The 12,365-nt window shown below is 46.8% G+C and overlaps 1 protein-coding gene across 1 annotated transcript in view; it reads left to right on the forward strand.

Annotated features, from left to right (window-relative positions):
- PRKCH (protein kinase C eta) overlaps positions 1-9,223 on the forward strand; it is a 118,860-nt gene extending 109,637 nt beyond the window's left edge. The window contains exons 13-14 of the mRNA XM_017807686.1: positions 6,619-6,762; positions 8,220-9,223. Of these exons, the coding sequence (XP_017663175.1) occupies positions 6,619-6,762; positions 8,220-8,366 (291 nt within the window). The 3' untranslated portion in view covers positions 8,367-9,223. The remainder of the gene's footprint in view (positions 1-6,618; positions 6,763-8,219) is intronic.
- Positions 9,224-12,365: the final 3,142 nt, after the last annotated feature.

Genomic DNA, 12,365 nt, shown 5'->3' on the forward strand with positions numbered 1-12,365 from the left:
GAGGTGGCATTCGAGAGAGAGCCATGATGACTCCAAGTCCTATTCTCAGCAGCACAACCCTCACTGAAGGTCAGTAGGATTCGGGCTTCCAAGTGCCTAGCTCGCACCCACAACCCGGCACTGGCTGAGCTGCCCTAAGTACAAGGACTTTAACTCTGACCACCCTGCTCCCAGGGCTGACACCATTCAGTGGGACTGGGCTGTGCTGCCTCCCTCGCCCCCTGTAACCCACTTGTGTGTCCAAGCCCTGGATGGCTCTTGCATGGGGAAGTGAGGCATCTCCCTGGCAGGACTGGGATGGATGGTGATGGGAGCCTTGCCCAGGAGAGCATAAGACAAGACTGGCTCAAAACGAGCAGCTTTTTATTTAAAAACAAACAAACAACAACAAAAAAAACCGACTCCTGGCTTCCAGTCATTAAAAATAATAGACATTAACAGACAGCCATAGAACCATCTTTCTTCTCCTTTGTTTGAAGGCTAATGACACCTCAGACCGTGGATTTGTTTGCCTTACATAATAGACAGCCAAACTGTTTTAGGCAACTGCAGCATTCAGTGGAGAGATTCAAGGAGGGAAGCCTTAATTAGAGTAATTGCTCTATTTATATAATGATTCCCTTTTGTCTGAGATCAAATGGATCTTTGAGAAATCTTATTTCCTTTCGAGTTAATTTCTGCCCTGTTAGTTTAGCTCATGAATCTTAATGAAGACGAGCACCTTGGGTATCTCCAGATCTCCCCACTCTCCCTCATTACTAGAGGAGAGACTGTGGGGCATTAATCTCCTGTGCTGCTGCTGATCTTTGGTAGCAACATGGGAGTGTTAAAGCCATGAAAGGGAAATCATCCTTTCCTTTAACAGTTTGGACTTGACTATTACATTGGCACAATCTGAATAGGGGTCCTCTGAGGTGGGTGGTGTGTTGGAGAGGAGTGAGACTGAGGTACTGCCATCGTGTCTGTGACAGGCTGCCCTTGGGCTCCTGGCAAAATAAAGTGATGAATTTTCCTGGGTCTCTGTTGGGAGCACAGGCTGTCTCTTTCAGGGCAAATACACCAGAGTACCAATGGGAACTGGCGTGTCTAAAATGTTCTTTAATGCAAGAAAGAATGATTTCTTCCTTGTCCAGAGGGCTGACAATGCGAAGAGAATGGCTGAGCAGAAGGTTGTATTTCACTTCCTGAAGTGCAGTACTTCTGTGACGGGATCTGGGCTCGTTAATGTTTTCCTAGAATGTGATGCAATTTCGCGTCATCTGTCACCGTGATATTACTCATGAAATTAATTACCCTGATGCAAACAGCACATACATCAGTTACGTAAAACAAATCAGGGATTCCAGTATTGAGAAAGGGAACTTGTAATTCAAGGAAATTAATGCTCAGAAACATCTGGTTTGTGCAAACATCCCTTCAGTGACACCCAGGCCGTTAGACGGATTTGCAGACTCAGCCCCTTGAGGCAGAAGTTGCAACGCTGCATGTGAGCAGCACTGGAAATGTTCAGTGCAGCCTTGCCCAGCAGACTGAGAATCTTGGAGCCTTTCCCAGCATGGTCCAAGTCATGGGTGAAGGGGAAGACCGGCATAGATCCCTGCTGTCTCTCACCTGCTCGCAGACTGAGCTCCCAGGGCTGACACAGATTTTCCCCCATGGTTGGCACTGCTATGGCTGCATTTTTTCCTTGTAGCTTCACGGGCCCTCCATAAACTAATCCCCAGCTTTTAATTTCTTGTCATGGCTTGCTGCGTTTTCTTTTCAGTAAAGTTTTTCAAATGATCTCGTGAAGTCATGTTTTTGGCTCATGCCAGCTGCTGGTTTTGGCTGCAATGCTGCTGGGAGGGTTAGCTGAGGTCAGCGAGAGCCTGGCTTGAGTTTTCTACTCAGCAAACTGGTGTAGCCCAAAGGATCCCGATCTGAAGATGCTCCCAAGGGGCTCTTTACCCTGGGAATGGGATAATTTCCAATGGCTGGATGTGATCACAGAGCAGGGGCTGGACGGCCTGGTTCAGGTTTAAGCTTGATAGTGTTGCTATTGGTTTTGCTTGGAGGCCTCTTGGATTTGGGTGATTACATGTTTCTTTTTGCTCAGGAACATCTCTGCCTTGCCTTGTTGTTGTTACTGTTAAATTTTTTTTCGCTGTGTTTCTTCTCTGAGCTCTGTGTGCCAGACCTTGAGATTCATGCTGGATTTGTGGTTACTGTGCAAAATTAGAGATACTGAGTAAACATTAGGAGATAACATTTTGCCACAAAAACCTTTCTGCTGAACATCTCTCATCACCTGCAAAAATATTGCAGGATTGTCCTTGGAAGGACATTTAGGGCTAAACAGCCTGTGAAGCAACAATCAAACTCTGGCCTTTCCGTGGATACCAGGAACAGCCAACACTTCTTAAGACATTTTCCAGCTGTCTCTGGACACAGCCGAAGGGATCATGGGGAAGACGAGCTACATTTCTGAAAATCCTTCCCCTGTCTGTGTGGTCTGGACACTCAGCTTTACCCCTCCTGCTGCACAAGTGTCTCTTACATGGTTCAGGACAGGGGTATGGGCTCCATCTACTTGTTTCAGAGGTGAAGGCTGAGCTCGTGATTAAGTTCTTCAGAAATCCTGAGCTAGAGGTGCCATCAGACAGCAGAGACAGCATGAGACAGGGCTGTCAGGTGCTGCCCTATTGCAGTAGAGAAGTGTCAGTACTGCCTAGGGCAGAGAGGGAGAATTCATGGGCTTTTGAGCCTTTGAGAGGTCATTGGAGTCTTTTGGTTTTTCCTGAGTACTAAACAACACAAACTGAAACATCATCCATTTCTATGTCAGTGCAATAATTTCTGGTGAATTCAAATGGTGTTGAAGAGTGTTAATTATTCAAAAAATTCATTTTTTCCTTCTATATACCTCTTACAGTAAGGCAGGTAACTGTTCCAGTGCAGAGCATCAGCGCTGTCTCTGTTAGAGTCATCGTTTGCACTCCTGCTTTTCAGTCCAACTGCCAAATAAAGATTGGAGTCTCTTCCCAGAGAAAAGACCCCTTCACCAGGCTGTAATGGACCTGCCACTCCAAAATTCACCAGGAAATTTTGCGTAAGGAAGGAGCGTCAGTGACCAATCTCTTGTTTTCCATCACAGCAGAGGTGTGTGTACATCCACAGGGGAGTAACCTGCCGGGGTGCTGCAGCTGCCAGAGTGCAGGACTGTGTTTCATCTACCACATGATGCTGTGCAAAGGCAATGTTTTCAGTTCCAGTTCCCATGTGTAGGTGCAGTAGCAGGGTCTCAACACAGTGTACAGTGCATTTATCAGGGCGGTAAGTTAATGGTAAGAGACCAACTGTGCTCTGAAATGGTATCAGAGAATCACAGAATGGTTTGAGTTGGAAGGGACCTTAAAGACCATCAAGTTCCAACCCCCTGCCATGGGCAGGGATACCTTCTACTAGATCAGGTTTCTCTTAGCCCCATCCAACCTGGCCTTGAACACTTCCAGGGATGGGGCATCCACAGTGTCTCTGGAATATCTGTTCCATATACCTGTTCCATATCCTGTCCTTTTGCTGAAGCAAATCAGTGTGAGTTTGACTGCCATGAAAGGGGGGCCTCCTCCTCATGTTATGTTGATACACTTTGTAGAGTGCCTGATTTATATTCACTTTCGATGCCCTGCTAGCCTGAATTAGGCACTTCAAGTACCTGGGAAACAAGTTTGGAGAAGCCTGTCCAGAGTGGTTTATGGTGCTGCCCTTTGTGCTTCACAGCCCTGTTTTCACAGAGCCAGAGAGGCAGCAGCACTGAGCTCCTGCCTGACAGAGGAAGAGGGTACTTGATTGACTGTTCCATAGGTCAGCTCTCTCCTGTCAGAGGTAAGCAATAATTGAGAGGGTTTTTTGGCAACCTGATATCACTTTCAGCAGCCAACCAGGGGAACATGTTCCAGCACTGAGTGAATTTGAGTCCTTTCCTCTCCTCCTGCCTCCTTTGGGCACCCATTGTGGTGTAGATGGTGCCCAGAGTTTCCCAGCCCAGGTTTCCCAACCTCTAGGTCCAATACACAAACCAGAGCTGGCCAGTTGAATTTGGACAATCATTTTGGTTTGAATGTTGTTTTACTTTTTCAGAGGCCAAAACAGACCACCTCAAGGCATGGCCTTTGCCTAATCCTCATTGTCCTAGCAAGAAGGCTGTTTTAAGCAGCCAGGAATGCGTTTATGTTGGCTCTTGGGTTGTTGCATTGGATGCCTTCACTTGGTGCAGTTTTGGCATCATGCGGAATAAATCAAGTAAATAGGAATGTAAACACACTTCTGTGTGCCAGGTCTCTGAACTGGTCTGGGAATGGGCAGTCGGATTCAGGTTTTGGTCTTATATGGTTGGGGATGAATGGGAACCCAAGCAAAGTGTATTGCCAGTCCTTTTCAGAGGTTATTTGCTTTCATGATTATTTTTTCCCTCTCCACATTTAGCAGAAGGTTCCTGGTGTAATGGAGGCGGCAGTAGGGCGGGAGCCAGGAGACATTTGACTTATTCCCAGTTCTTTTCTCCATTTTTTTTCTTGTCTTTTCGGGCTGTTTTGGTCTGTATCACTCCCAGCACCAGCAAGCTCTGATCTTGTTTGTGCTTTCTAGGTGTTCCAGCAATGCAAATAAGAGTTGGTGAGGTGCAGATATCCATCTGTGGGGACAAAGAAGATGGGCAAGGAATTTCTAGAGAAAGACAGGGCTGCCAGGAGGTTTCTGGCCTGTTTTGCAAACCAAAGAAGTCTAGTTCAAGGCTTGCAAAGGCTTGTCTGAACCAGGTCTCTGAGAGATTTTGGCTTGACCCATTTCTTGTTTGGAAACCAAGCTGTGTCTGGAGATCAGTATCCCACAGAAATTTTGGGGCAGTCTCTTGGGAAACAAATTGTGTTGGGATTCTACTGGTAGAAAGGAGAAGAACAGGCTGAAAGTGCTGGGGAGACTCAGAATTTCTGCTTGTCCTTGAGCCTGACCCTGGAAATGCTGCATCACTGAGGGCAGAAGAGTCCAGAGAAGCATGGGAAGAGCCCAGCTGTGGAAAGCCACGGGTGCTTTGCTCCTTGTGCAGTCCTAGTGACTCCTCTTATAAGTCTGGGTGCGGTCTGCAGCTCTTTCTACTGATATTTTGGGTGGAATACTGGGAAAAGGTTCTGCTGTAGGGAATTCCTGTGGCAGCACATGTCCTTGAAGGGCTCAGGAGGTCAGGCTGGATCTGTGGGGTTTGTGCTGATGTCAGCAGATTTTGGGGTCCTGCGAGGTCTCAGCTGCAGATGCCCCATCTGCTTTGGCTCTGAAGCTCCCTCAGAATGGAGTATTGGGGAGAATTCTGTAAATCAGGCAGTTGTTTTTCACCTCCCTGTCTTCTTTCTAGGTAGGGAATGACTAGACCTTTTATCCACTCATCCTAGGAGAATTTGTACCTTGCAAAAAGCTCCTGCAGTCAGAATGAAGCTGGTCTCTCACTGCACCTCCCCTTCTTTTCATTTCCCCATTGCTGAGATGCAGCAGACTTGGCCATTCCTGAAACAGTGACCGATTGTCTGGTTTGGCTGGTTCAGCTATTTGCTAAACATAATGCTCTTTCATCTTCCAGGAAATCGTCTGGACACCTCCACCGGAGTGGAGCTTGCTTTATGCTCCTGTTTCAATAGGCAAATAAAAGCAGCTATTTTCCCAGTTTAAACATAACCTGGTTTCTCTAGCGAATTAGAAATATTCGAAGGAAGGGGAAAGATTGTTTATTACTGAATGTTTAAGAACTATAATCCTAAATTAACAAGCCAGCCAGACTCTTTTCCTTCCTGGAGAAAGGATTCTCCTCCTCTCCTGTAAGAAATATCTACAGCACTCACACTTCATCATTCTCATTGGGACCTGAAGGGCACCCACCGGGCCCCTCTCGCACTGTCTGCGTGATGTACAGCTTTCCTCATTGCTCCCTGGCAAGTCAGGGCACTTTGGCTGGAGTTTGAGATTTCTTTTCACTGGTAACAGAATAAAAATGCTACAAAATGAAATCCTCTATTAGTGTTTCACCAGTGAGGGAGGAGACAGTCGCCTGCCTGCTCTCATCTGCTCAGGGTCGGGGGGGCTCTAAGAGCCAGCGCCTTGCCCATTTTCCTCTGTTTCCTGAGGTGACAGGAAGGAAAGCATAGGCATCTGGCAGTGCTTCAGCAGGCTGAGATTTAGGAAAAAGGCACAGCTCAGGACTGATTCCAGGCCAAAGCCTGGCTGGCTGGTGAGCAGCGTTTGAGAGCGAGCTCATAATCCTGAGAAAATTAATACAGAAACAAGTAACAACCAAACCCACTGGGCAACATTTGTAATGTTGCTAATGATGCAATTCAACTTTCTTTTCTTATTGTGGTAATAAAGGATTTCACTAAAAGAAAAAGGGCCAAGCAGAAATACACCCCGACTTCTTCCTCTGGAGAGTGAGTCAAGTTCCTTGCATGTGGTTCCAGCACAGCGACATTGAGAAGTCTGGCCAGCAACTGGGTTCAACAGGAAAGCTGAGGACAAGCTTTTGTGCAGCTGCTAATAGGTCCCTCTCCCGTGGCCGTGCCGGATGGGAGGAAACAAACAGCCCTTTCTGTTTTGCAGTTCATGACCAAGAACCCCACCATGCGCCTGGGCAGCCCCGGGCTGGGCGGCGAGAGCGCGATCCTGCGGCACCCCTACTTCAAGGACCTGGACTGGGACCTGCTGAACCAGCGCCAGATGGAGCCACCGTTCAGGCCCCGAATTGTATGTGGCAAGGAGGGGTGGGGGAAAGGGATTCCTGGGGTTTTTTTCCTCTTTTTGGCTCTATAAGCACATTTATTCCCATGAGACAGGAAAGGAGGCGAAGGAAGGGCAACCTTGACACACAAGGCCTGGCCCAGGAGCACGGAGGTGAGATCTCTGATCCTGGCTTGGCTGCTGGTTGGCCATCTGATGTTGTGCAGGTTGCTTTTCCACTCCATGCCAGATTTTCAAAGGCAGCTCAGTGAAAAGGCGCAGGTTTGTTAAAACACTGCAGCAGATTAGGCACCTGACCACCCTTTGCCTTGCCCCAAAGATAAAACAGGGTAAGTAGTCCTCATCCTGCTCACTCCACCTAACCCTTCACAACGGGGCTGTCTCTCCCTTGTTTCTCTCTGTCTGTTCAGCACCAAGCACCGTGCTCCCTGCTCAGGCCACTGTCAGCTGAGTGGTTCAAATGGCAGAGAGGCTGCAGGGGACGTGGTGCTGTCCCTTTCCCAGTGCTGCTACACAGCCCTAAGGGTACTCTGTGAGAGAAGAGTGGTGCTCTCCATGGACAGCCTTTCCAAGATGGTCTCTGTGGCTTCCTTGTTGGAATTGTTGCCTGGAATGGTTTGTCTCATGCTGTGGTCACTCTGCAAGCTCCTAGTGGCAATGGTCCACCCAGTCCTGCTCCATCATCATGGGGTGCAGGATCAGGATCTCAGGGGAGGTGTGACAGCTCGACAGCAGACCCCTGAGTTGTTCCTTGACCCAAATCAAAGGCTAAGGGAGCCTGCTCAGTCCACCGTGAGCTGAACAGGATCTGGGAACGTTAGACTTCAATGTCAATAAATTTTATTGAACTTCAGTGTCAATAAAACATCTTGCTCTGGATGCAGGAAAAACACGTGCCTCATGAAAATGTGCCACAAACCCAGTTTGTGTGTGTGTATTCTAAACAGTCCCACTTTGTGGTACACAGCAAGGAATCCAGCACCTGGAGGCGAGCCATTTGTCTTCCCACGGCCCAGTAATTCATCATTGTGCAAGTTTAATGGCTGGCACACAGAGGAGTGTCCTCCCACCCCCTCCCCAAAACCCAGCTGAGATGCTCTGCAGATAAGGGGGGACTGTGTAGAGTCATAGCAGAGCTGATAACTGCTTCAAATGTCTGGGTCTGTGCTGCCATTTGAGGGAAGGGACTGATTTATGTGCCCTGTCCTGCCATGTCTGGGCAGGGAACACCCCAGAGGCAGTGCCAGTTAAATCTGAGAGTGGGTTCCCAGTCAGAAACCTGCAGAGGCTCGAAAAGGCTGTGCACTGCTCCCAGTCCAACCCCAAAAACAGCTCTCAGTCAGCTCAGCCTCGGTTATGTAGGTAGTGGTTCAATGCACTCAGGACTAAAGGTGCAGAGCAGATCATCAGGCAGATGATACATACTTTTGACATCTCCTTCCTTTGTCTTTTCCATTTGACAGAAATCCAAAGATGACGTGAGCAACTTTGATCCAGATTTTATAAAAGAAGAGCCCATCCTGACTCCCATTGAAGAAGGGATTCTTCCGATGATAAACCAAGATGAATTTAGAAACTTTTCTTTCACCAGCCCAGAACTGCAGCAATAGCTATGGCTCTGGAGAAAGGCTGCCGAGAGGACTGGGGGGAAATGAAATGAAAGCCAAGTTTACCAGTAATTTCATTCTCAAGGAGTAAAAATGCACTGACTTACACGATACAGCAGCACCACTGTCAATGTTACCTTAATGTGAAATTGAAACCTTCCTGTTTGTAGGACTTATGCAGCTCTTGGATCAAATATTGACAGGGGTGGAATAAACACGATATTGTAAATAGCTGATGCAGACAGAGCACTGAATGCTGAGCTGGTTGGCTCAACCTGAATGTCACTGCTTGCAGTGGATTTGAGGAGTCGGCGTGAGCATGAAACAAGTCTCTTGCAGCTCTGAGCCAAATAGACTTGTTGCAATTCTGGTTGTTTGCAAGACTATTTTGAGGAGTCCCAGCACTGTCCAGCGTTTTGGAGGCGTGATCCAACATCCCATGGCCTGACTGAACCAGATGTTCCTACTGACTTTACCTGTTTCTGCAGTATTTATTTCTTTCCGAAGGACAAATGGCTCTCTTTGCCACTGTTTGGGTTCCCATGTGAAATATTTCATTGTGCTGACTTGCAGAAGGAAAAAAACAAATGCCCTGTGCCCCACACAGATTCTTCCAAATCAAAGGGAAGTCATGTGCTCGTAGTGTTTTACTGTTTGTGCGATATGAAAAGTTTTAGTGTTTGCATTCTGTGAAATGCCTTTTTACATCATGCATCTTCAATGCTCCTTTCTTTGCCTCCCAGCTGTTTTCAACTATAATGTAACTTGTAAAACCTTACTGTTTATTTAGGCCTATTCTATTTAATTATGCTATACAGAGCCCCTTTTGTGGGTTTAGTGCCTCATTAAAATTTTGATCCAAAGTGGTAGCACTTAAATTATTTGTAGCGTTATTGCAATGGGAGCCACAGAGCTGGCAAACTGCTTGAAAGCAGAGGTGTCAACCAACAGGTAACACAAAAGGACAACTTTTCTCCCTTGAGAACGATAAACCTTATCGAAGATACAGGGTGACTTGGTTTGGTTTGGGTTTAAGGGCTTGTTACTCACAGGGCACTTCTTATCGGTTGTGGCCTCGAGTACAGGCAGACTGAGATGATTTTTTCAGTGCAGGTTGTAGAAACCAGATGCTCTGGGAGATGGATCTGTGCTTTCCCTGCTCTCCTGGAAGCTGGATGACTTTTCTGTAGCTCCTTGGCACACCTTTGCGCTCCTTGATGGGCTTCAAGCTGTATGACAGGTTTATAGCCTCTTCCTTGGGCAGATATGAATTGCTGTAGAATGAAAAGGATTTCTAACCTCTTGCAAAACTAATGATGTTTGTATAGGGCTACTCACAAGCTATAACTTGAGAGAAGGGTGAGGTGCAGCAGAGAGGGGCAGTTCTGCACAGACGTGGCACCACTGCAGCTGTGGAGGTGGTGTAGGAGAGCAGAAGCCTTTGGCAAGGAAATTACCCCCCATTACAGCACAGACCCCCCAGTATGTACATGCTCACCTCCTCTGAAACCAAGTTGGAAATAAGAAATCAAAGCTGAGACCTACCTTTTACTTCTACCCCTAAAGCATCACTGAACTGTCTGACAGGTGGGGCACAGGGTCAGTTACCCTTGGACTCTTCATGCCTTTGTGCTTGTGTGTTGCCCCCGTTCTCCCTTTTTCTTTCCTGCATCTCCTCTGTCACGTAAGCACAGCTTCATCCTCTGATCTCCCTTCCCTTCCATGGGCATCCTGTGGCCACATTGCAGCCCATCCCTTTGCTGGTCTGTAGATACCCAGCTCCTTCAAAGTGGGGCAAGAGAGGAGGAAAAACAGTTGTGTCATATAAGCAGGAGAAAGAAGAGTGGATATCCGTAAAAATGATCCGAGAACCAGTCATGCAGGCTAGCTTGAATTGTTTTCCCATATAGGAAGAAACAGTACAGGGATGGATGCATTTGCATGAGGGGCCCACTTGTGGCATGTTATTCACATGTGAATTATGCGTGGTGTTCACCCACCTGGTGCAGACATGACTTTGGCAACTCCTCACTCCGTTTCCCACTTGTTTTCCCGGTGTTAGGACTGCAGCAGTGCTTGCTTGGCAAGGGGTAAGTGCATGCAGCAAAGCTGGACACTGAGAGTAGGAGCCCCAAAACTGAATTTTGTGTTGATGGCTTTCTGACTCTCCCACTGTCAAGGATTATGAACAATCCATCCTTCCTTAGAGTTCAGTGCTGGAGAACAGTAAGTTCTTTTTTTGTAACCTTTTTTGCCAGCACAATGGTATCACCCTAGGGTTTCATTGCTTGTGTTATTCCTTGGGGCTTCTGGCTTATGGAATCATGTCCTGCTGGAGAAGCTAGTGCCACATGTTGCCTTCAGCATCAAAATGTGATCCCATCTCCATGGCCCCAGGATCTGAGTATTTACACCACTGAAGAATGTGCAGTAGTCATCTCTGGAGACCTTTATTGGTGTGGGAATATCATATCATGTCATATCGTATCAATACCCACTAATCTGCATCCTGAAAGCTTGGGGAGTGGAAACTAAATCACCTCTGTAGGTGCTCTGTTGGGATTGTTGAGAACTGTAAATCAGAAAGTTTGTAGATGTCTGGAGGATATAAAATGGTGTCTAAGGCTACCCTGGGGAGCGGGAAAAGCTCCTGCTCTGGCCAGCCAGTACTTGCTTTGGCCCAGGGCTTGGCTTGATGGAAATGAAATGCCAAAGGGAGTTTCTTCCCCAGCTTTACTTTTCATAGATTTCAAGTGGTGTCAGGATCACTCCACCTTGCCATCATTCTCACTGCAAACTCATGGACAGGTCTGTGGATGGACTTAGAAGCCGAAGGTTCCGCTATACAGGAGTTTTCTTGGTTTTCACAATTTCCCCTGGATCTTCCTTTATAATTTAGGGCATCTCTTCCCCTTCATTGCCTGCCTGGAACTCACATGTCTCTGTAATGATTTGAGCTGCTCGAGTCAGCAGATCCTGAGTCAGCCACATTTGGCCAACATCCCTGAACTTTCTCATACTTTTTATGAGGAGCTGCCATTTCAATTATGTTTCCTCAGACTCTGTCAGCAGCAGGGATGAAGATCAGCTCAATAAAAAGTATCTATGCAATAGCTTTGCTTTTGAAAAAGCTGAATTAGTGTTTGCATTGGCATTTGATATGTGAATAAATACTGATTAATCAAAAAAAAAAAAAAGGGAGAAAAAAAGCAGGAATACAAAAAAGAAGAAGTTTTCCATTAGCTACCCTGCCAACTGTTTTGGCTTTGTTGCTTGCCTCAGTGGTGGATGCAAGATGGTTTTAGTCTATTAATTTGGTCCTGGCTTTAGAAGTATATTAAGCTGGCAGCCGTGGGTTTGTAAGGTTTAAAGCATAAAATGCTTGTATTCGCTCCAGTGTGAAATCTGGCAATTGAGCAAATTGTAATTAGTTCCCTTTGCACTGCTTTTAGTGCTTGCATGAAAAGAGAAGATCCCTTTGATGTCTCTAAATTTGTGTTCTGTGCAATCCTTTCATTTTCAAAGAGGTACGTGAAATTTAGCTATAAAATTCAGTGGCCTACGTCTCCTTCGAGGCCTTTGAAAGTTGATGGTAAGAAGCAGATGGTCCAGGATGAATAGATGAAAATCATCTCACGTCTACTCAGGCTGGCTGTGCTGCCAAAGACATCATTTTTAATACCGCTGCTTGATAGGCAATGGAAAAAAAAAATCCCACAGACTCCCACTGCCTAAGGGTTTTTAAAGTAAAAAAATGCAGTTCTGACTGCTGGCTGAGGATGCTTTGAATGCATTCACAAGGACTGGCACAGGTTCCTCACTCCTTGTGAAGTCCTATATGGTTTGCAGCAGTATTTTCCCTTGGAGCTGTGTGCTCCTCCTGCAGAAGCTGCTCTTTCTCCAGTTGGATTTGAGAGAGGCTCCAGTGGCTGTGGTATGAGGACTCGATTAGCAATGCCCAGAGCCAGGAGCAATGAAGAGGAAAACGTGTCTGGGATCATC

Source organism: Lepidothrix coronata, unplaced genomic scaffold, assembly GCF_001604755.1.
Source record: "Lepidothrix coronata isolate B3197 unplaced genomic scaffold, Lepidothrix_coronata-1.0 Scaffold19, whole genome shotgun sequence".
NCBI classification, from domain to species: domain Eukaryota; kingdom Metazoa; phylum Chordata; class Aves; order Passeriformes; family Pipridae; genus Lepidothrix; species Lepidothrix coronata.